General features: G+C 38.9%; 1 protein-coding gene across 1 annotated transcript in view; it reads right to left on the reverse strand.

Moving 5' to 3' along the window:
- The window catches only part of THSD7A (thrombospondin type 1 domain containing 7A), a 309,567-nt gene extending 283,657 nt beyond the window's left edge, over nt 1–25,910 (reverse strand). Inside the window, exon 1 of the mRNA XM_087821185.1 lies at nt 25,748–25,910. Within this exon, the coding sequence (XP_087677311.1) occupies nt 25,748–25,910 (163 nt within the window). The remainder of the gene's footprint in view (nt 1–25,747) is intronic.
- Between the last annotated feature and the right edge of the window lie 591 nt (nt 25,911–26,501).

The following is a 26,501-nucleotide window of genomic DNA, read 5'->3' on the forward strand; positions in this document are numbered from 1 at the left end:
TGCCCTATCTTGAGTTTTACAAAGCATTAGAGAGAGATTCATTCATTTTAAAGAATTACAATATTCTCAAGAAAGATTAACTACACTTTAAATATTAAAAATATATTTGAAAGTACACAATACACACACATAAGCATACACTTAACTAATGTATTTTTAGGGAGGAAAGAAAAAACAATATTAAAACGTCAAGAGTCACAGTAATATTCTAATAATCCTAAACTCAACCCCCACTAGCATTAACAAACCATTTAGGATTTGTCAGAAGATGATGCTATCCTATATATAGGAAATCACAATTAAATTCATGTTTTACAAATAACAGATGGCCTTCAATTACTTTTCTGGAAATGGCCTGATTAAAAATTTTTTTAAATCTAACATAATTTGTAGGCTCCAGTTCCTCTAACGTTTTATTAGTCCACAGGTTTAAGTTTTAGATTTCATTGAAATAAGGATAGTTGCTTACAATTCGGATATACCATATTATTGTAGAAGAATTTGCATATAATTTACAAATAAATACACATTTGTTAGAGTGTTCTCCACTCCCAATCTGCTTCCTGACCAGGATGGAGACAAAAACATTGGGTAACAATGGACCAGTGATGAACTACTGAAATGAGAGGCCCTGTGAAATATGAAAGATGTTTGAGAAGAAGAGAAGAGAGAAGCAAAAAAGATGGGATCAAGGAAGGCCCAAATGAAGTCAGCAAACCACTAGGCAAAACTTCATCAATTTCAACATTTTATAAGGTCAATCCACCAATATTTTCAAATAAAAGTTAAATAATTATAAATGGTAATATTCTTAATCATGCTTAAACTATTTTCTGGAACTGTGATAAATCATGTATTTTGGGGCTTTCTTTGAAACTATATCCATCATAATTTTTTAAAAACTGTCAGTATACAACTAACAAATCAGATGATCCTCTTTAAAAAATCATTTCTTTCATTCTGTCCAATGAAGAATAACACTATGCACATATATTAACAATGACACTCATTTCTTGGGGAAAACAGTGCTGTATGAAAGGAAATAATATTAAACATACTAGCAAATAATGTAAAAAGCATTTCCTCCTATTTTTCTCTTTGGCATATATCTATATTTTGGGTTAAATTTGAGAGTCTGATTGAACAAATTTATGATCACAGTCACAAAAAAAGGTTCATTTTGTTACAAGTGTAAGTATGGTTAGAATAGGTATATGAATTTCAACAAATAAGTTCTCTAGTTTTCAGTGTAGAAAATTCCACAACACTGATGTCCTTTTTATTTGTAATGACTTAGTATAATACATTGTTTTTAGACTACATCATGCTCCAAATTATATTACTTCTTAACTACATCAGGAAAACATTAATGCTCAGTTAATAAAGCTATTCCATTTTGCATAACAAGGGGAACTAACAATAAATTTAATTAGAAAATAATTATTTTTTTTATTCTAAGAGGCTTCATGAATCTTTCTAAATAAGTATGCCTACAGTATAAATGCACTTACACCTTAGATACTATTCCTGGCTGTCATCCTAAGACATTCAACTGTATTGTTCATTGGCAGTAAAAGAACTGAGCATAATTTTGGGTTTTGTCTCTCATTTTAAAAGTCCCTATGCATATTAAAAATTGTTATTCACTTAATAATTATTCATTATATACAAAACTAGATTCAAATTGGTGTGCCACAAAAAAAGAGTGTTTGTTACTTGAGGAAAACATTACAAATTAGAGATTTTAAGAGCTGGATGTGAGTATAGAGAAAAATCCGTATTATTTCTTAACAATTGTTGAAGCTCAAGATTGCACAATGAAGCAGCAGAATTGAAGATTTTGATAATCTAGTGCACATATATAAAAATAACATAGAGCCCAGTCGGGTGTGGCTCAGCAGTTGAGCATCGACCTGGGATCCAGGTGATAGGGGTTCGATTCCTGGTCAGGGCACATGCCCGGTTGTGGGCTTGATCAATGACTCTCTCATCATTGATGTTTCTGCCTCTCTCTCCCCTCCTCCTTTCCTCTCTCTGAAATCAATAAAGATATATTTAAAAAAATAATAATAAAAATAACATAGAATGAAGCTCTCGTGTGCCTGGTTGGAGACATGAAAATCTTTTGTAGATGGTTAACTGACCCACTGGAGTGTAAGATGCTGGCTCCACTTGTGTACCTAGACCACAAGGAGAAGAGCCAGGGACCAAGGCAAAGGAGTGAGCAGGACATGTGCTGGCCCATGGTTAAGGACCACAGAGTCTCGGGACGAGCCCATGGTCCTGCAGCAGTTCAGACCCTATATTGCTGGCTGTCATACTAGGTGTCTATACTGACTCATTGCCTTTTTTTCTTTCAACTGAGATCTGTTCTTTTCCAAGGGCCACAGTAAGTCTTTCACATGCATCATTGCACCGAATTCGGACAGAAAACCTGTGATGTACAGATGAGTGAATTGGGGCATAATGAGCTTAAGAAACTTGTCCAAGGTAACAATGCTAGAGATCACCAAAAACAGGATTTTAAACCAGGTGCATCTGAGTTCAGAACTTTCACAGCACCTAAAAATATCATGGGTTCCAAATTAATGTTGTGTACATTACTGAGTTATATTTTTAAATAATCACATGCATCCATATAATAGTTTAACATATATAACTTCAAATTTATAAAAGATTTCCCCAAAGAATTGGGAAAAAAATAAGAAAATTCTATTTAGATTTAGGAAAGTGAGTGGGGGAAAAATCAAAGTACAAAAACAATTTAAAAAATATGGAACAATGACAAAAGTAATCACAAGAAATAAGGAAGTTATAATCATGTTTTTCTACTTTGCTCAAGAGCAGTAATTTTAAGTTGGTTATATTATGCATATAGTATATTGTTCTAATTAGGCAAAACTTACTACAAAATTGCAGTGATACATATTTAAGAATATACATGCATATTCTCACACTGCATAGTTATCAGGAATACATTTAAATCACTTCACATAAACGATTCCAGTGTTATTTTTACGAAATGAACATTTCTCATTTCACAGGCAGTATTTCAGTATTTTTTTATCTTCATTGTTGAAAGTATTACAGATGTCCCCTCTCCCCCCACATTGATTCCCTCCACCCTGCATCCACCCTTCCCCCAGGCCTTCCCCATACCAATGTCTGTGTCCATGGCTTATGCTTATAAGCATATAAAGTCTTTGACTAATCTCTCCCCACCCACTCCCCCACCCCCGCCTTCCCTCTGAGATCCCTCAGTTCAGTATGGTTTTTAAAGCTTTTAGTATTGACAGCTTTTCGGCCTATTTCATAATGGTAACTATCTGTAACCACAAAGACACCTCTCTCTGCTCTTTACAAAACATTTTAGTCTCCAACAATGAGCTTTCCTTTCCCGAGGCGGAAATTTGTTTTTAAGAGAACAGGAATCCTCAACTGTCTCACTCCCTTGTTCCACACCTAAGGAGCCCTTCAAAATCTCTTTCCTCCCCCAGATCACAGTTCCTAGGGCTTAAGTTCCTCCAACATTGATGCAGACATAGTACTTGGCATCATCATCACCCAGGGATTTCATGTCAATGTGAATGCCCTGGCCTCACCACTGTATTACTGAATTAAAAATCCTGGAGTTTGCAATGGGGATGTGCGGTCTGAACAGTCTCACATGCTTCTGATGCACACACAAGTTTGAGAAATGCCACCTGTGTACCCGAGGCCTTGTCAAAGTATAAACTTCAAACGCAACACAAGTGAAATACAGGTTACTTCAAATGCTTTTGGAGATTAAACACTCCACACAAAGGTCAATACACGGTGTTTCAGTCTGCACAGCTTAAATTAACCAAAACAATGCTTACGGCTGATCAATTATATCCTTTATAACACCATGTGAACTTCAATTCCTAGCTAATGATTAAGGCTAATATCTTTCTCAAAGGAAATGAAAACCAGACTTATACCACCTTTAATGCATTAAATATTGTGACTGAGTTTTACACACTTCCACTGATTTAATGAACTGCCTGGTACCATTCAGTCCCCACTCCCGGGGCCTCTCAGTCCCCATCTGCAGGTGTGAGCCCACCCTGGTTCTAGGATCATTCAACTGGGTGGGGAAAAGGTAATAGAGGATCTACTCAGATTTGGGGACTCCACCGAGTGAGCATTAATTCTGGTAATGGATGTTTTCCTTTGCTCACTATCCTAGAGCCCTCATACTTTCCCCCCGTTCTGGGAGTTGAATCCCCCACACTGGTTTTCTGCCGAGGGTAGTAATTCTGCCAGAGCCTATGTCTAGTCACCTTAGGCCACTGCCTGCCTGTCCTTGTCCTCATGTCCTCAAGTCTCCTAACCTTTGATCCAAACATTCAGACTTCCTCCTGTTACTTGCCTCTGAAGACATCTCCATTCATGTTCCCACTGCAATAATATATCGAGCTTTCTTCTCATTCCAAAAGGAATTTGAAGGAAATGGAGACTCTTTTCTGTATCCTGGTGATTGATCCCGCAGTCATCGAAATATTAATTGAAACATTATGCTGTATTTATTATTCCTAGCACCTATAGAAGAAGCCCCAAAATGTGACAACATCACCTTTTGTTTATACACTTGGCATTTTGCTGTGGTTACAATTTTTTATGTTGTCAGTGCAATGTTTTCAGACAAAAATACACAGAAATGAAATCTCCACAGGGTTTTATGGTCTCTATATTGTGCATAACATTCTACTTAAAGAAATCTTATAGTCCGGGCTGGCTGGTTCAGTTGGCTGGAGCATCGGCCTGTACACCAAAAGGTGCTGGGTCCATTTCCTGGTCAGGGCACACACCCAGGTTGCGGGTTCGATCCCCGGTCAGGGTGCGTGCAGGAGGCAATCAATCAATGTTTCTCTCTCTCTCTCCCTTCTTCTCTCTAAACATATCCTTGGGTGAGGATTTTTTTTTAAATAAGGAAAAAAATCTTCTAACATCTCTCTAAAGCTTCTTTAGAGGACATAATTTCCTTAGGTCATGCACAGATGAAAAGATCTGTTGATAACTTTTATGGAGTCACATTTGATTATATCGTTTAGAAAGGAGAAATGTCAGTAAACTTATAATGTAAAAGAAATCATAGCAATTTCAACTTTAAGACAAATTTACAATCATATTCAATTTTAAATAACTGAAATATCAAACACCACAATAATTTTATTTAGAAATGGTTGTAATCTACTTATATTCAACATCATTTATGTATCCCTATTCTAAACATACAATGCAGTTACAACATAATGTCTTAAACTTTCACTTGTTTTAACTGTAACTAATATATCTATTTTTGAAAGAATCATATGAATTATATTTGCCTTACTAGATGATTTCAAATGTTTGCAAGGGCAAATGGCAAACTGTTCAGCGATGGATTTCTTTATTTTTATTTTGACCTTCATTCAAAAATCAAAAGCAGTTCTCACTGTCACACTTTTCTGGCTTTCTCTGTGAGAGCTAAAGCACATTTCACTTATGTAAACAAAGCAGAATCTATTTAATGCCCTATGATCAGCTAAATATTTACCTTTGTCTTCCTCACAGTGCTAACCAGCATTCTACAGGTGAGGGATTGTAACTCTACTTCACATTTTTAAAAGCGTTTATTTTTAATTACGTTCAAACTTCAATTTATGCAATAAATTCCACAAATACGATATTTTTATTTCAGGAAAAATTTTTTAAAGTATATCTAAATAGAAAAGTTTCCTAAGTTAATTTAAAAAGTTATGTTAAATCTAAACTGAACATTTTAATTGAATTTATTGGGATGATATTGGTTAATGAAATTATATAGGTTTCAGGGGTACAATTCTACAATATATCATCTGTATATAGTATTGAGTTTTAACCACCCCAAGTCAAATCTCCTTCCATATTAAAAGTAAGTCAGCCAGAATTAAAACACTCAATGTGCAAAATATAGAGCTTTTGGAACTATACAGTTCATCTTCCCAAATAAATGGTTAAGAATAAATTTATTAGGGTTTATAAATAGGAGACTTCCATTTTAGCACAGAGTTCAGAAATGGCTGCTGTTGTTCAGAACCTCGGGGTAAGGCTCCTGGGGCCTGGGTGGTGAGCAGAGGTGTTCAGTATGCAGCTAAGAGAATACAGATGCCAGCCCCCAAGGGGGCTGCATATTTGTGCCTTAAGCTTTCTACTTTTCTCACGCAACAGCCTTGGAACTTTGTCTCTTCTCTGCTGCTATCTAAGACCTCCAGCATAATTCCTCACCTGCACAAAATAGTCAATGCAGCATGATTGTTTTTATAGACTGAAATCAATTCATTTCTTCCCTCCCTCTCCCCTCTGCCTCTCTCTTTCTCTGTCTGTCTTGCTCTTATTCCCATTCTCACTTTCTCTCACACCCTCTCCTTCCAGGGGCTTCTAATTTGTTTTGTTTTATGTTGATATGACATAGACCCCAGCAGCCACTACTAGCTGCCTTCATATTCTGAAGCTTTTTGATAAAAGCAATGGTCCCTAGGTGCATCTTTTGCATTTTGCTAAGGAAAATGTGTAGAAACTGCTATAATTTCAGGCCTTCTAAATTGCACCTGGTAATTGGTGGTGGCCAAATGGGTGGATGCCACAGTGATCACATGACACAAGCCTGGTACTAGGATCTGTACCCGGATCTTATTTACATAAATATTCCAAACTGGCAATTAGGATAACAGCCTGAAATATGTATTTAAGAGACAGCTATCCCCACATACTTATTTTGTGTATCAAGAGGGACCATAATTATTTACTATATTTTGAATCAAGTAAAAGCCTGCTTTCTTACATTTATAGATGATATGGGAACTCCATTTGCACAATTGGTTAGCGCGTGGTACTTATATAGATGATATGGAAAAATAATAAAAGAAAGGTATAAGCCAGTTACTGATTTTATCATCTTTTTCATTTGAATATTTATGTCACTGTAAACCAAATTGGAATAACATTAAATATTGCAATTTTTAGCCCCATCCAAACCCAAACTTATTTTGAATCAACCATGTAAATGTGGATCTGAATTATTCACAGCATTAATTTATGATTGGAAATTAATTCAGTATGCTTTTTATTTATCAGGAAAAGATTTATAACACCTAAGGATCAGTCTGAGCAGTTTACTCTCTGTAAAAAAGGTCACCTGACACAAGTTCTAAATCAATGGATATTTTGATACAATTACAATACATAAGCCTGAATTTTTTATTTTTTACTTTTTGTCCTTGCCAAGAGAGAAAAAAGGGTTAGTCTCCTGCAAGGCTAACTTTTAGAGCCTATTTTCACAGTTCTCAACTAGAATGAATAATTCTAAATTAAGTAATGCCCAAATGAATGATAACCGATAAACAAAACACTGTCAGAGCACTACTGATACCCACCCTGTGCCTGTCATCTAAATGCCCCCATTGTTCTTCTGTCCCAAGTACCCCAAAGGGCCCCTCACTGCTCCCCACCTACCCACCCCTCTATCCATACACAGCTAATCAGAAGCCTCCTTCTCCATCCTGGGCTGTTCTGATGATGCCACACTGGGCACCTCCAGCCCCAGCCTCATCCTCTTAGAAAGAGACAAAAAAAACAAGTAAACCAAACAATAACAAAAAGCCCCAACTATACAACAAACAGAAAAGTCTATTTTTAATCACATCTAAAAGTTATAACTTAAAAATTAATAATACTGAGATAGAAGACTTGAGATTTGTCATATTGGCAAAAGCTCTGACCTTTACGCCCTTTAGGCCCAGTTTAGGTCATGTGGAATATGCACCCTCATTCCCTCTGGTGGGTATAATAATTTGACAATCGGTGTCAAGCATCTTAAAACTGGCCAACCCTTAAAATGCACAGCTGCCTTTCTAGGAATGCATCATAAAAAAACTCTTAGAAATGTGCAAAAAGATATAACTACAATAATATAATTCACATCATTTTTTCCATAATAAAAAAAGAAACAACCTGAATGACTAGTATTACATAATAGAAAATATACTCCATTAAAAGGTATCAAATTTTCTAAGGATATTTAGTAAAATAAGAAAATTATCATGAATGTTATGAAGCAAAATAACATGATATAAAATTATGTAATCTAAAATACGGTTTGGTAATTTATTCATTCGTCAACCATGTATTGACATCTAATACGTGATAGACGCTGAGGCACAAAGGTGACTAACATAGCCTCTGCCTAAAGGAATTTACATTTTAATAGTAAGAGTAAGGGGCACAGAATCAAGAAAGTACAAAAAAAGATTCAGGTATTATGGCAGAGGCACATATTACACACATGCGGGAGCCAAAAAAAGAAAATGAAGTATTGTCAGTCAAGGGGTACCACAGACCAAGCAGGGAGATCACAAAAGCTTCACAGAGGCAGTGGTATTGAGCTGAGTCTTGGCAGAGGGCAATTTTTAAATCTGTAGCCTTCTCTCAGAGTGATGGCTGTCTATCGCCTGGGTCCCAGGAACGTCAAAGAAGATATTACATTTTACTACCCAACTATCCCTCCCTTTCTGCGGTTGCCCCTTAGTGTAAGAAAAGCATAGCCCACTTACAAAAGGAAGATTTTCACAGGTTTGTGAGTATAGCAAATTATATTTCATGTGAAGAGGAGTGATTAGAATTAACCACGCTAAAAATTACAGTAAGCACCATTATATCATCAAGTAAGACAGAGCTAAGGCGTTTCTTAAATGCAAATGAACTAAATATGGAACTTCTTTACTTGCTGAATTCCCGGGTCTAACAGAGATACTAACAGCACAAGTCTCATAAATAGATTTCCATTGGTTTTCCCATTAAAGCCCAAAAATGGGTCTCATACGTATCCGAGCATAAATGGTAATCATACAAGGTTCAGGGTAAATATAGCTGCAAGTTGTGTCTAATATCCAATTTCAGTGATTTGATATTTCTGGGCTCACGGTGAGGTTGGGGATCCGGGAACAGTGGGCTTGACAATCCCACAGAAGCCTTACAAGAAGACTGAACAGGGAAGGAGAAATCAGGCAGAAACTGGCTGTTTCCTAAAGCTGGCAGGGTTACGGAGGACAATAGGTAACACTGACAGGGGTCGCTGAGGTCGCTGAGGAAACCCTAGGGAGTTGCTGTAGGGTTCCGAAGCAGGGAGAGAGCTATTCAGAATACAAAAGCCATTTAGATAGTTAATTCACACCTTTGTGCCTTTACCGTGCTGTGCATCCCGTCATCTCTCATCTCCCAGATTTTTGCTCACGCTTTCAAACCCAACATAACTTGTCGACACCTCTGGCAGGCCTTTCCTGGTCCTTGCCCTTTCCCAGCCTGGATGAATCGATCACTCCCTCTTCGGTGTCCTTAAAACACTTCAATGTCCTCCATAGCCTCCATTACACTGATTTATGGTTATGGACCTGCATCTCCTTCAAAGATAGGAGCTCATCAGTGACCAGGGAACCAGGCCCATGTGTCTGTATTTCCCAAGAGCTAGAAGAGGATCTGGCCCAGAGGTCAGGAAAATGTGTGGGCAGTAAGTAAAGCAGCTCAGGGGGCACCACAGCTCATGCTGATATCACTAATACGTCCGTAACAAATTAAAGCAGGGAAGGCAAGGGGAATAACTATGCTTGAAAAATAAAATATCAAACTTTGTCTTCATTTCAAATTTATCTTTCCATTCCAGATGCATTAATATTATGCAAAAATAAGATAAGCCCTACACACACGTACATATAGGCAAAATCATTAAAGATATTAGCATCCCCTTAGAAAGGTTTAATTTCAACACTCAAAAGGTATGGATGTGAGTAGAATGACATGGGTCTCTACATTCTTGGATGTCAAAAGTCATTCAGAAAAATACTAATACTTTTAAATATGCTTCAAAACTACACAAATAAACGAGAAAGACTAACAGACTCTTCCAATATGACTTAATTAATCATCTTACCAACCAGACATTTCTTGCAGAACTTCCTCACAATTCTATTGCATCAATAAATTTTTGTTCATAATGAAGACTCTGGTGCACTTCAGCCTTCTGAAGACATTTATGCATCACAATAAACTACAGATTAAATTATGTGCAGTATGATCTTAGTGTTAACTGCATTTTATTGGTTTATAATATTTTAAAACTTGGTGATTTGTGTATAATGTCTCTTTTGTCCATTAGGCAGACTTTAAGATACCAAATTTCCTGTGTGCAATGGCCAACAGAATTAATCAAATGGGTGTGTGAGCACACACACACACACACACACATACACACGAAAAACAACTTAAAATGAGGATATGCATGTACTAAAGTTTTATAAAAACCTTCAAAATGGAAAGAATACTCCAACTTTTCCTCTGGAGTAAAATGCTATCTGGGGTAGAATTGTAACATCTACATAAGGAGTAAAACAGTTCTACAGTGTGCTGAGGATGCATTTAGGAGTAGCTAGTCTACTCCATCAAGAGGAACTTTTGATATTGTGCCGATATTTAGGAAGAGACAAGCATAGATCTGAATTCAAATTAAAAATCCCATTGCACTGGTGGGAGGAGAAACCTACCACATAAATCATTGAATACTGACAATCCTAATTTTCATCTCTTTCATCACATGCTCTTAGAGATGTAGTATCTTGAGAACAGTCATTTTTAAAGTACAAGAGACAGAATGAGAATGTTTCCAAAGCCTATTTACTGTAACGTTTGCAAAGGATTTCATTTGAATAAATTTACACTAGCTCTTCTACTTTCAATAATAAATTCTAGCTCGTTTCACAGCTGTATCACATACAGCAGTCTACACTGAATATTATCATAGTTTGGCTGCCTGTAAACAAGGTTTTCACTTTGTCTCTTTCAGGGAAGAAAAGAAAATGGAAACTACAGCTGGAACTCAAGTCTCCCTGTACAGCACACTGCAAAAGTCAGCATTTCTATTGTCGATAATAGTCCTACTCAAGAAATTCTATCAGTTTAGATATTTGGAAAATGATTCCCTGAAATTAAAGGTAGATTGCATATTGTATCCAAACACAACACAGGTGGTCAGACATGGAAGGTAAGGCTGAAAGAGCAGGAAGAGCTTAGTAGTAAAGAGGGTGTGAAAGAGAGTGAATGAAGCCTGAGACTGCATAAGAGAGGTAAAGGAGATTATTATGTTTAAGGGGGATAGGGGAGGGAGAGGAAGCAGCTCTATGGGGTATTTTGGGAAATGTAAAGTGGAATTTAGGATTTTTTGTTGTATGGTGCTCAGTATAAATCCCTGTGTTAAACTGTCAAGAAAATCCAGTTTAAATCTACATTACTTTTTTTTTTTAAGTGATAGCATCAATTTACTGAAACTAAATACTGAGTTATGACTTGAAGCAGCCCTTTGTATTTTTCTATGTTAAGATTCATTGCATCATGAAAAAATACGAGCATATGTTTCCATTCGATTATAGGGCAATGAATCGTTTAGATTAAATATATTATTATTCTATGTCACAAATTGGAGATAGCTCTGAAAATAAATGTTAAAATCTCAAGAACCCTGTCGAATGTTCAGTCAAGACACTGAATAGATGAAACATCAAAACACAGATGTGTAATCATTTATCGTATTTCCCTAAGCTTGTCTGAAGTATTAAACCTAAGTTTCTGTCATTGCCTATTATTTATAGCATATTGTGCTCATTTAAGTGTTTTCAGCTTACTTTTCACACTGGCGAAGATTACTTCCCCTAACCTGTGCTTCTTCAACCTTTGCTTCTAAAATGCCAGGAATATCTTTTCCAGTGTTTTGTATAACATTATTATTTTTGCAAATGCCGTAGCATAAAGGAAACCAGACCATGGCCCTGGCTGCTAGTCTTCGAGTAAAAGTGTGGTTCAGGTCCAATCAGCTGACCCCGGGTACCTGAGTGTGCTCTCATCAGAGGCAAAGAGCATTACCTGCTGCCCTATGCGGGAAGGAGTCGTGAGGACCCGGAGAAAGAACACGCGTGCTCGGCGAACGCGGGTCACCAGGAGAACACAAGCGGGCTCCGTTACATTCGCTGAGCTGTGCTTTCACAACTTCTGATGGGCAACTTCTAAAGTGCACTAACATTTTACATTTTTCCTTAGTCTCACTTCGATTTCCCTGTTCATTTTAAACACATGTTAAGTCATCCTCTCTTTAAGTCATCACAGCATGCTCACCTCAACAACTTTGCTTTTTTCTCTTTACTGAAGCCTTCACTATATGAGCAGATTAAAAACCCAAAAGGAGTTTCTTCCAGGTACTATCAAGTGTGCTCACGATTACTTCAGCACATTTTCTCCTAAATGTGCTTTAATTCTTTGAACTAGGTCCCCTAAAGCACTTTTCCTATATTTTCTACTACTTACCTTCTAATTATACAAGTTTATCTTTATTGGAACTTTAATGTATTTTTTCATATGACAACTACATCATCACTGAAGTTCCCAGAAGACATAATATATTATGCTGTGCCAAAAAATATGGCTCAGTCTGGCAGTTCCTTAAGAGTCCTTGAAATTCTGGCATTTCCTTAAGATTAAACATAGTCACCCCAAGACCTAGCAAAGAGAAGTGAAAATATACAAAAATTTATATACAAATGTTCAAAGCAGCATTATACATTATAGCCAAAAAGTGGAAACTCAAATTTTTATCAGCTGATGAATGAATAAATAAAATGTGGCCTGTCCATACAATGGAATATTATTCAGCAGTAAAAAGGAATGGGGTGTACTGATACATGCTACAAGGTGAATGAACCTTGAAAACACGATAAATAAAAGAATCCAGTCACAAAAGAGTATATACGCAGCATGACTCATTTATATAAATGTCCAGAATAGGCTAATCTACAAGAAGGAAAGTAGGTTAGTATTTGCCTAGGGCTGGGCCTGACAGGGAGGAATGGGCATTTGGGGTGATGGCGAAGGGGTTCATGATTTCTTTCTGGAGTAATAAAAGCGATCTAAAATTCATTGTGATCAGGGTGCACAATTGTGTGAATATACTAAAAGCCACTGGATTGTACACTTTAAACAGGTGAACTGCGTGGTATCTAAATTATATCCCAAAAGCTGTTAAAAACTAGGTCTGTGATAGCAATTCCAATATTCTGCATACGGCCAACAAAGCAGAGCCATCTTATGTATCAGGACGTGGTGCAAGAATCGCCTTGTCCTCCAACTTTCACATTTGCATTAAAGGACCAAGTTAATTTACCTGCAGATGACTCTGTCATGATAGCGAATAACTCTGAGGAGAATGAACTTGAAAGCTCTGAAACTGTCATCACGCTGTGGGACGTCAGGCTGTTCGCGGTGGAGTGGCGCTTGACCAGCCAAGGCTGAGAGGCCACCCCGTCGCACTAGAATATTTATTCTCTCCTTGTGGCATTTCCCAGCGGAAGCAGCTCAAAGCCAGTTCCCTTATAAAACAAGCCAAGGGAACTGAAGAAGTTACACTAAATCTTGCAGTAAGAGACAGGGAGAGAAATTTTCCTTGGCGGCAGCCACAGCTTTCCTTGTGAATTATCTGACTCCATAAATCCAAACCCATTTCGATGACTCGCCCATTAGAGATGTGGAGTCACCACTGCAGACTGTCAGGAGCTGTTTTGTAGAATGAACCCCAGGATCTTTGGGCGCTGCCCTTCTGTGATGCCTCGCCCCCAGCTCCCCTCATTCCACAGGGCCCCTTAGCTAATGAGAACTAATGGAGCCCAGAGTGTAGAGAAGTGGAGGGGACTGTTGTCGACTGGAAACAGGGCTGTGCAGACACTTTAATTTGATTTTGATGTTACACATATTCTCATGGAGTCACTCCCTAAAACTCAAAAAAGTATTTTAAATATCTTTTCTGCCCCTATATTTAAGCTTCAGATTTTTTAAAAGACCTGATATGATTGCCAAAGGCAAAGGTTGTAAACTAGTACCCCGTAATCTAACTTTGGCTCACTAGATATTGTATGTGGTCAACGGTGTTGTTCCTTTTGAGACTGTTTTTTCAGTTGGACCCCATCTCTAAATGATGGCAGGTAATACACCCACAGCAGGGTAGAGGAGTGGTGTTGACTCTTTAATTAACCCAGTCCACACAGACAAGTTAGTACAACCAGCTTTTACACTAGGCCTGGTCCACATCACTCATTTATATTCCGTCACTGACCCCAACGGAGAAAGAGCACACAGATTTAAGGCTTATTCATTTCAACATTGGTCTAATCAAAACTATAGAGGAAAAAATAAAATATTAAATCACCCTTATATACAAAAGCCAGAAAGGATACCCCACTATTGAAATAAATATGTTTAATTAGCTTTAACTAAAGATAGCATTTCTCATAGACAGTTTGTAAGGAGAAATAAAATAGTTCATTTATACAACTAAGAATCTTCTAAAATTCATGAATTCACCTATGACTTAACATTTGCAAATATATTCTTTTATTCTTGGTAATACTGTATTAATCTAAATAGACTTGGGCTCCCAGATTCCATAAATCGAACAACAGCAAACCAAGGCCAGGCTCCTGGTTGTGGCTGATTCTGTGTGGTCCTCACACTCCCTTCTTCCCACCCCAACTCATTCCCTGCCTTTTATGTCTCAGAACTTGCTGTCCCTGGACATGCATGTCATTTAACTCCTTCCCAATTGCTCCTCTCTGCCTGGAATTCTCCCTTTGTCCATTTTATAAACTGTTTATTGTTCAAACTTGTGTTTTATGAAATCTTCCCTTTCCTGTCTCCTTCTGCAAGATAATCACCCCTTCTCTGTTCTTGTATGTGTATATGCATATGCTTCTTTTTTTAAAAAAAAAGTTTTTATTGATTTTAGAGAAAGAGGAAGGGAGAGGAAAAGAGGGAGAGAGAAACATCAATGTGAGAGAGAAACATCGATCCGTTGCCTCCTGCATGCACCCCAATTGGGGATCAATCTCGAAACCTGGGCATGTGCCTTGACTAGGACTCAAACCGGCAACCTTTTGGTGCACGGGATGATGCTCTACCACTGAGCCACACTGACAAGGGCTATATGCTTGTTTTTACAAGCAGTTCGCTAGACAATAATTACTTATTTACATAATAGGGAACTTGGGAGGGATGGGTCCACATAATATTCATGTTTGCTTCCCAGTACCAAGCACAGAACTTGGCATAAAATAGGCACTAAGTGCCTGCAAGTTTTGCTTAATCGAACCTGATCTACACAAACTGAATGCAGTGACCCTGAATGAACTTTATTTTTATAAGAAAACATATAGACATTATTATACACACACAAAAAAAATAATAGTGAATCCATATTATTTCACCAGTTTTGTTACCAGTCCTGCCTTAATGTCATAATCAACATAAAATATTTACAAGTAATATTTTATATAAATGATATTCATTGATATGCTGGCAGGCAGATGCTCTTAGGAAAAAAGTACTTCTTGGAAATTTGTGCCAACACTGCAGTTTGAAGACATTGCTCAGTATTCATACTTGCACATATTTTTTAAAGTCACCACTATAAATACCAAATTTAAAACATATTTGAGGAGGTATAATAATTTCCGCAATACCAGTTATGAAGTCCTCTGTAGTAATTTAGTCATAAGTGATTGTGCTATTTGCATGTACATGTATGTTTTATGTATTTATGTATCTAGATAAGTAAATTGTGTGAGTATGCTGGCCATGGTGTATTAAATTACTATTGTAATTCTATCATCAGTTTGCCAATGCTATATACATTTTAGAGAATGTACAAATAGGTTCTAATGGGCATGAAACAATTAAATAACTATCTCTCCTCCAAGTTGAAAAACATTTTAGTTTCCTTCAGAAGATTTGGAACCACATATATTGAGATGTGTACATAAGGATGTTTTATATATATAGGACATATGTATATATATATATATATATATGCAGATCACATATATGACATGTGCATATATATATATACATAGTACATACATAACAGGTACATATACATATATATACAGGGAGAGAGAAAAAGAGAGAGAGATCTACTTTAAGGAAAGGAAAGGGGACTTTGGGAGATCATTGTAGACTTCCTACACCCTTTCATTCATAGCATCACAGACCACAAAAGTCTTGTCAAGAATATTTTTAGGTGTTTCCACACAAAGGAATTTTGTAATGTACAGTCCCACTTAAAAAGTCACACCTCCGGTATTTCCTGCGTGGCAAAGATATGCACAATCACAAAGAAAAATAAAACACTAAGGCAGAATGTCTCTGTGTTTTAAAACAACACTTTGAACAACTCTCAAAGGAGCAAAGCTGAGGGCTGTGCAACTGGGCTGTCAGCTCTGACAGCAGGTGGAAGAAAGAGCAGTGTGGGAGGCTGAGAAGTTTGAGAGGCATATGCCGCTTTAAAAAGGAATTATCAAGAAGGAGAAGATGTAGGCAGATGCAGGAGACAACCTCAGGCCCAGAGAGGAGGCGGCACCCACAGCTCACACCAGGATCACACTAAGAGATAGCATCGACTGAGCACTGACACATGCCAGGCACCACCTAAGTGGTCTACAGGCTTATCTCAAGTTACCTATAAAATAAGCTGGAGAGGTAGATACTAATATCAGACCTATGGTATGGTTGAGGGACAAGAGACACTGAGAGTTTACAGATCTTATGCTTAATAAATTATAAAATTAGGCCATTCTGTCTCACTCAAAAGTTTATTCTTGAACATCTATTATTTATTAAACGCATGCAGATGTACACAAATATTTATTTAACTACTTTGCAATCATTGCTTCTTGCATTTCAGGCCATGGGTTCAATTCTTTGCAACTAATCTCTTTCACTGTCAAGGAGAAGTACCTGAATGCAGTGGACCCCCTGCCACTTAGAGTTGCACTCTCAGATTTTAGTAGAGAAAGCAAAAATACTCTTTAAATAGTGCAACTCAAATAAGCACTATCTGTGTTCTGATGCCATTCTTCAGCAGACACATTACAGAACATACTTGCAAACACATCCATCTACAATGCTCAGAATGTCCTGTCATGCTACTGCTATTATAATCCAAGGGATAACTTTTAATCCAGGATGTGTGGCACAATCAGAAATCCCTGCATTGGCCATATACCGTAAATTAAATTATTCCAACTACAAAGTCAATGCCTTGTACCTAATACATTTGCTTGGGAAAATTAATTTCCCATCAAGCTCGCTCTATAGTTCTAGGTTAGCTAATTCCATACTGTCTTGTATTTTGACCCCTATGTACACACACAAACTACCCACTTCTAAGTCACTGTTCTGCTACCACCATTCTGGGTGTGCTCAACACTTGGGTGTCTACCGGGAGCTCTGTGGGAACAATCTAAGCAGCAGGATGCCTTGACAACTCGGCGCCCAGGTCAGCTTATTAGGGGTTCAGGACAGTGGACCTCCACAGCTTCCCAGAAGTTCAGGAGGATACTGGAGCTCAGTCTCATACCAGCCCATGGCTTCCTCCAAGCAAGAGCAAGGAGAAGTGCAAATACAACTACAAGATTTATCAACCACACCACAGTCAGCTAGCAATACAGCACATGTATTGTGAACTTGAAAATCTCACAAGTTTGCAAGTTCTATTTAACCTTTATTATAGCAGGCCATTTTCTTTCATTTCAAGGTACTGTTCATCACTCCCAAACTCTCTCCCAAGGTGTTCCCCTCAAGGTGGAACAAACTAGACAAAGTTTAGACCCATCTCCACTTATTCTTTATTCTTTACTTAACTTCCATGAGTGTCTTCTCTTTATGAAACAATTGTCTTTAGTGTGGGTCATATCATCAGGGCAACAAGAAGTATAGCATGTGCAGCCCAGTCTGGATTGAGACTTCAGATTGTCGCATAAGTTATACCCACTCTGGCTACTCTTCTTCATGTTATAGAAAGAATGCAGATCCCTCACCAGAGAAGACATATGAATGACAAGTAAGTAGATGAAAAGATGATGCTCAGCATCTTAGGTCATTAGGAATAGCAAAATAAAACAACAATGAGATACAAGCACACACACCTATTAAAATAGCAAAAATTCAAAACACCGGCGAGGATGTGGAGCACCAGGGGCTTTCATTCACTGCTGGTGGGAATGAAAATGATACTTCCACTTTGGAGGACAGTTTGGTAGTTCCTTACAAAGCTAAGCATACTCTTAACATATGATCCAGTGATCGTGTCCCTTGGTATTTACCCAATGGAGCTGAAAACTTATGTCCACACAAAAACCTACTTGTGTATGTTTATAGCAGCTTTACTTATAATTTCTAAAACTTGGAAGCAACAAAGATGACCTTCAACAGGACGACGGATAAATTGTGCTACATCCATACAATGGAATATTATTCAATTATTAAAGAAATGAGCTATCAGGCCAATAAAAGGCATGGAGAAAACTTAAATGCTAATTACTACGTGAATGAAGCCAATCTGAAAATGCTACATACTTTATTATATCAACTACATGACATTCTTGAGAAAGCTTAAATATGGAGACAGAAAAAGGGTGAGTGGTTACCATGGATTTAGGGGAAGAGAGAGAGAGATGGAGGAATGAATCGCTGAAGCACAGAGACCTTTTAGGTCACCGAAACTACTCCGTATGGCACTTTATGGTGGATGCATGTATTGGTGGATACATGTCGTTACATATTTGTCCAAAACCATAAAATGTACATTAGGGTGAAACCTATCATAAACTATGAACATTAAATATAACTTTAAAATAATGCAGATGATTTGCCTGTTTTCTCTTTTCTCTCCTTGTTTTGCTGCTCTCTTATAATGCCTCACTTTCTCCCCAAGTTTTAGCAGTGATGCATAGGCTCTCCTGAATTTACTGATGTCACTCAGTAAATTCCACGTGGACCATCTCTCTGATGTCTCCTGGGCAAAGACACCCCTCCCACTCGAACATTGCTCTATTATATGTGTCATTTGAAAATTATTGTCTATATAAAGGAGCACATTTGTGCTTTTTCACATCTGCCCCTCATTTCATTTCTTTTCTCATGATATAACGTTAATATAATAATATGGTAACAATAAGAATGATAAAAGAAAGATTATGATTTCACATAGTTTCTGCTATGTTTCCCCCACACTTTCCCAATGTGTTTTTTAATTGTTATATCACTTCCTCTAAATATTACTTTTCTTTTTGCTTGGGTACCTGGGGATTAAAAGCAACTTCATCATTCATCCATCATTTTAATGCATTCTGCAGTGTCAAGAGTAAAACTCTTAGGAAAAATCTCTACCTTATGACTCATTAGCACCTCTAACTCATGCTCTGTGATATTCTTGTGATAGGAAAGCTGTATTTTCCCCATTGCTTCTTCCTCAATGCTTCTTCCTTAAGGACCACTCTAATGTGCCTTTATGTTAATTCCAAGGGAGCCTGTTCCATATATTTGCTAGACTGTGAGGCTTCCACTTGCCACTTTCCAGAGAGATCCCCTGCACAGTGTCACCATTCTAACTTATGTCAGAGGAGGGGCTCCGTGGCCTCCTAAAAGGTTTCGAAGCACACCACACTTCCCCAACGCCCTAATCAGAATGTCAGCATCTCATCCCACCGACATCCAGCCAGTTTCTTATATGGCAACAATACATAGAAAAAGTCTGGGTGTGTGCTGCTCTACAGCACTCTTAATACCAGTCCTGACTCGGGCTTCCATCATTTTGCAAACCAAGTAGCTACCTACAGTTACACAACGAGTGACCTGAGTTACCACAGTCCATGGAGATAGTACAGCTTCAGAAAACCACCTGAACATTTGACTTTTTGATCCAAATAATTAATGAATTTTGATCACTAACTGTATTATGTATGTTAAGAAAGAAGGGTAGGAAACAAGACAAACTGTGGCATTTTTAAGTTTATTTAAATAATCACTGAACAAGTAAAATAAAACAATGCGTAAACCACAAACAATTCTACTAAAAAATAATTTAACTTGGAAGGCCTATGTGACGATGTTAATTGCAAGAATGTGAAATTTCAGATTCTTGAGAAATCCCCTGAGACACAAAACAAAATGCAGTTTTAAAAAATTCTAAAAAAATAATTCATCCTGAATCTGCTGCTTAAAAGATTTTTATGGTCTTTGGTCCACGCTGTATACATATGTGCCAAAGTAATAAAATAAAAAAGCCTATAATAAAATAACTTCTTTCCAGACTTGTTTTGTTTTCCATGGTGTCCCTTAGCTGGAGAAGACACATAAATGTGTTGGATCAGTCTAATTCCTACAAGTTGTGTCATTTTTAGGAAATTAAAAGACAAAGAACGTGAAGAGAACAAACATCTTGGAATGTCTACTATATTTAAGGCCTTGTGCTAGATGCCTGCTCTTTACTCCCTGTTAAAACTTCACAAATGCCCTCTCACTTCGGAACTTCGGTCACCATTCTAAGGTAAGAAAACAAAGTCAGAGAGTTTAGGCAACTTGACCAGTCAGGAAGCAGCAAGGTTTAAACTGGTTTGTCTGGTCCCGAGGTCCGTGTTCTTGCATCCTGCCACACTGTCCCCCTATAACTTGCTGGAGTATCTCCCACTCTAACCGTACCAATTTCTAATTGCTAGTGCATTTACAAAAAAAAAAATGATGCTTTAGGGAAAGCTAATGCGCATTACTGGACTTGCTCCAGGTCATAAAATTAAGTAGCTATAGTATTCTATATCAGCATACCAGCAATAATAAAACTACCATTTACTAAAGTCTAATATGCCTCAAGCACTCTACTAGTACATTACATGTTACCATAATTAATCCTCAGGAAACCCCAATGGAACACATATTATTTACCCATATTGGAGATAGGAAAAAGAAGATTCAGGGAGATGAAATAATTTTGTAGGCAACATAAATATATTTCTATCCATGTTACTCTGGATTATAAGGACACTGATGCCCACAATCTTTCCACTCTGCTCCATCCCCAGCCTTCATTTAATGAGCAAACTGTGTCATATTCCAAATTAAGGAAAACTGTAAGCACAAGTAAAGTGCAAAACAATTTTATTAGGTTAATGCCACACTGTTGTTATTACGACCTGGAATGACATCCCTCTCTCCTTTGTTAATTAATGAACAGTAAGATAAGGACTGAAATTTTTCCACATACATTGCAGAATATTTTATATTAGTACAAGTACATGAAAGAAAAAAACGGTAACGCTTATTTTAATTTATATTGAAGCTGGGGATTATTTTATGCACATTCAAGGAGGTAAAAGACAGCGGTTGTCATTAATAGTATTATCTTGTATTGAATGAACCTACTTCAGAAGCATTTAATATGAGAAATAATTTCCTTGAGAGAAACTCACACCTTTAAATACCCTCACCACCTGAATTCTGAACAATGGTTAGCAGGTATCTATTTATTGAATTTCAGTGTAATCCCATTATTATAAAAATTAATTCAATTACTTCATTAAGAACTTTTTGAATATATCTCCATGACAAAAATTGATAGAAGTTGAATGTATTCATTATTTTCTGTCTGACTCATGTTAAGTCAATCACATTTTATTCCATGCACTGATGCTGTTAATTTGGAATTGCCGGGTGAACAGAATTAGCCATAATTATTATTGAATATTATAATTATTAGTCAATATTCTAGAATATTGAAAGGTGAAAATGTAACTTATCAGTAACACTAATTATTCATCTTCCAATAATAAAAGTGTGCATATAATGTTTTCCAATTATTCTCATAAAGGCAACTTGAAAGTTACCTTTCAAATAACTGGGGAAAAACTGTTGAAACATTTAATTTTTATATATATAAGGGAGAAAGAGAGAGAAACATTGATGGGAGAGAGACACATCTATTGGTTGCCTCCCACATATACCCTGACTGCAACCGAACCCAGGACCCGCATAACTTTTATATTTAATAAATATTTTAATATCCTATATTATTGGGTTTCCCTGTTAAAAATAAACCCAGTGTAGAGGAGAGACTTAAATTCCACTTCATTATTCAATTTTATTGATAATATATCTTTTCCACTATCTTTATTCAATCAAGTTTATATCCCTACCGCTCTACTTAAAATGTCCTTTCCCAAAACACTGTTAACTATCGCACCTTTTCCTTGATCTTTTCTGAAATATCTCATAATCTCTTTCCAGCCTTTCAGAATTATTTTTATATGTTTTGCCACCACCCCCTTCATAAAATATCTTCTTCCATTTAGGACCTATTGCCATTCTCCTTGGACCTGTTCTGACCACAGGTTCCCGAGCTCTTTCACTAGTTTCTCTCTCAAAGCAGCCCTTTAAATCTCAACCAACTGGGTGTAGACATGACGGAGATCATGATGGCCTTAGTTTCTCCTCTCCTTGGCAGACAACTGTGCCCCCTGTGTTCTAAACCTCAGCTAAAACATCTATAATGTGACCCCTGGTCCTCTTCTACTCACCCTTCACTATAACTTCTATGGTCATGATTTTGCTCCCCTTTGCCTCTCAGTCTCTCTCCCTATTGACCTTTTAGCCTCTTACCTTCTCTCTCTCCATTCTGGGCAAAGAGTAAGTCAATATTTACCCAAAGATTCCAATGGCTTCCACCTGCTTGTAGGTTAAGCTCTAATATCTTCACCATGGTTTGCAGGTTTGCTTACAATCTGGCCCCAACTCACCTCATGGGCATTAAATCCATTCATTTCCATCAAACATCCTGGACTTGAGCTACATACAGTACTTCCAAGACCCAGGAATATTGTCATGCCTGTCATTTTCATTTTCTCTCTTTCCTCTGCTTGGAATGGACTTCTGTTCCTCCCCGAGTAAAAAATCTAGCTTATCTCTCAAAATCCAGATCAACATTAACTCCTCTTTGAAACCCTCCACACCCCCTTTATCGCTACACAACCTCTCTGCTCTCATAGTGTTTTGTTTATGAGTATGGTATGCCATGTTGTAATTGTTGTATATGTACAGTATTACTCAATTGTGAGTTTCTTGAGGGCAGGGATGACAATATCCTAGTCAGCTTCTACTAACACAGTGACTTCATATAAGCCACACAGTGAGTCCTCAATAATTCTTTGTTGTCAGTCGACTTAATAAAACTTTCATATAATATACGTTATACATTAGATTTTCATATAATATACATTATATATTGTGTGTCAGAAACTTCATATATTATGCTCATGTATATACTACATCTGTATATATATACACATGTCAATACACTATGGGTGTGTATTTATGAATATATGTATGTTTATGGTGTATGTATATGCTTATGTGTAGATACATTTGAAGCACGTTCAGGTTGATAAGGCCCTTTGGATATCATCGTTTCTAGTTAATAAATATTACAAAATAGGAAACCAAGAACCAAAGTCATTAAATGACTTTGCCAATGTCCTACAGCTTGTTGGTGATAAACACAGTGTTAGAGTGTCTGTCCCAGATTCTCATCCAGTGTACCTTTCACTACATCACTTCAAAGATCTCTCCAAGAAAGGGACACCCTATAATCTGCTGTACCAAGACCAAGCTGATCCCAATGGAACAGATATCCTGGACCAGCTCAACTCATTTTCTTCCCCAATTTCCTGCCGGAGTCTTTATTTTCATCAAATGGGGAGCACTCATGATTCTGTCATCTCTACATTTTAATTTACAATGTATCCCTCCCCTTTAAATATCCCCTGGTTCCTCAGATAACTACTCTCAATTCCTTTATAGATATGGTAAAGTCTCCTTTCCTTCTCAAAAGCAATAAAGAGGTCATTACTTTGCTCTCCAGTTTAATTTGCCATTTTTTTTCACCAAACCAAGGATCACCATATAAAAGATGTCATGCTCATCTTCATCATACTAGCTTATATCTATATCTGAACATGCATATAACTGCGGAGTTTACAGATTACTTCTCATAACTCATTTGCTCTTCATAATGCTATGAACATTTAGAGAAGGTATCACCATATTTATAAGCAGCTGAAAATACTAAGGGTTGAAAGTTAAGTAAACTGCCAACACTCCTACTGCTAGCAAGAGCTGAGATGGCTACTGGAACCAAGGTCTCCATATCCTTGCTCCTGACAGCTTTCCACTATTTTAAACTGTTTATTGGCTTGTGGTCCCACCGTGACATTTATGTTGACATGTATTGGCACCTCAGTTCCTGCACAGTGAATGTTGCCTAGGTTCTTCTTCTATCTGAATAACCACTTGTCTCTTATTTTAACAGCACAAGTTTCAACCTGGCAAGTACTATTTTGTCCAACACTTGCCTGGGGATGCTCTTACCAAGCATCCAAATAATACCACTTAATGGAAATTATAGTTTGATTCATGTTTGTTGCTATGACTGAGCTTTTGAAAAGTAAAATCATGGCTTTAGCTCAATTAGAAAAAATCTTCAACTCTTTGTTTTAAATTGAAATTAATTAATTTTATTTTCTCTATATCCACTCATCAACTGATCTGTAAACTGCAAGTGCTAACGAGAACGGCTAACACTAATCCAAAGAGCTTTTCTAAAAACCAGCGTGTGTCTGTGTGTGTATATACATATATCTCATGCAACACTGTGAGGCAAATTATGTACATTAGCTTTAAATCAGTTAGTGGTCAACTGTTCAATCTCACTAAGTAGCTGGATAGGTGTAACTTCTTTAAAAATTCAGGATATCAGTATAACTGTAGAGTAGACTGATCTGTCTGTGTGGCGGAGGGCTCCAGACAGCTGAAGTACAGAAAGAGACTCACTCTCTGTAACTTGTTTGCAAGCCCACGGTGAATGCGTGCACGCTCTCCCTCCTCTCTCCTCTCTCCTCCCTCCTCTTAATGCTTAGGCATTGCCCGGAGACTGAATGCATCCCTAGCCCTAGGCCACGGGAATTATGTTTCTCACTTTATTCCGATAAACATCAGAAGTTCCGAGTCCTCTGAAGAATTCTCAGTGTCCTTTAGAGGAGAAAGGAGCAGCTGGAGAGGGGGCAGAAACTCCTCACTTGGTATTGTTTTCCTGCCTGTCACGGCCCCACCAGGACCTCTAGTCAGCACTTTGCCCGGAGGCTCAGAGGAGCAAGGAGTTGCTGCTTTTGTTGGTCGGTTGAAAACAGAGCCAAAGAATTCCCCAGACAGAAAAAGTTTAAACCTAAACATCCTAACAATCGTGCACCTTAAAAATCCCGCAATTCACTCGTTAGGAGTGGAAGCTGTCCCCTGGTCTCGGGGAGCTCGTGGGAGCCCCGTTTGCGTTCAGCTGTCAGCCGCTCCTGCGGGGCTGGTTTCCACGTGTCCCACGCATCCCAAAGCTACACTTAACAAATTCAGTTCCGTAACCATCTGTGTCACGACACTGAGCAAACAGTCGGCCTCGAGACAGGCTGAAAGGCGGGAGTTAAACTGTTTGTTGCTGGAAATATAGTTAAGAGACTCCCAGTGGAAGGGGAATCCGGAGGTTGCACACGCTGCGCGTCCGAAGGCGCGGGCCGCCTGTCCTTCCTAACTGCGAGCTGAGATCTGTCCGGTGGCTCACGAATGCCTCTCGGTTGTTAGGTTTCTCTTTCCAAATAGCATCGGACGCGACCTGATTTGCTTCCTGCATACGAATCATACTTTTTTAAAAAAATCTTAGGAGCCTCGCACACCCCCCGGCCATGGAGAAGCACGGGGGTCCCCCCCGAGCCCGGCCGTGCAGAGCGGAGAAGGGGAGCCCCGTCCCACTTACCGGTCTTCCACAGATAGAGGGTGGGCGCGGGCGCGGGCGCGGGCGCCTCCGCCTCGCCGGGAGCCGCGGCCCCGCAGGCGCCGGGGCACAGCAGCAGCAGCGGCAGCCGGAGCAGCTGCAGGACGCCCGGGCTCCGGGGCGCGCGCCTCGCCGGCAGCCCCATGCCGCTCGCGGCCGCTGCGGGCGCCAGACCCCCGGCACGGGCGGCGGCGGCGGGGAATTTTTCTTCGCCCTCGGACCGTCGTCCCACGGAGCGAGCGCAGAGCGCGGAGCTCTTCCCTGCTATTGTTCGTTTCCGAGGAAAAGGAGGGAAAGCTCTTTTACCACCAGGGAACAATAGCGTCCGCGGTGGCCGGGGCTGCGGCCGCCACCGCCGCCGGCGGGGATGCTGCTGCGGCTGCCATCGCGCGCACAGTGGCGGGTCCTGGCGGCGAGGGCGGCGCGGTCGGTCCGCAGGGGGCCCGGCTGACGCGCAGGTCCTGCGGGTCTGCGAGCCGCGCGCCCCGCCAGCCGGAGAGGGGGAGGGCGCGGGGGAGGGGGCGCGCCCGGCGGGGAGGGAGGGGGCTGGGCCGGGGGAGGGGAGGGAGCGGAGGGCGCGGGAGGAACCGAGCGGAGCGCACGGGGCGCCCAGATGCCACTACCCGCCCGGAGCGCTCCCGTGCACATGGTGTGATGAAATATGTTTGGAAGGCTTCACCAATAAAAAGAATCATCGCCCGACAGGCTTCGGCGTGACAAATAGCAGGCACTGAAA

Source organism: Miniopterus natalensis, chromosome 10 (genome assembly GCF_054644295.1).
Source record: "Miniopterus natalensis isolate mMinNat1 chromosome 10, mMinNat1.hap1, whole genome shotgun sequence".
Taxonomy (NCBI): Eukaryota; Metazoa; Chordata; class Mammalia; order Chiroptera; family Miniopteridae; genus Miniopterus; species Miniopterus natalensis.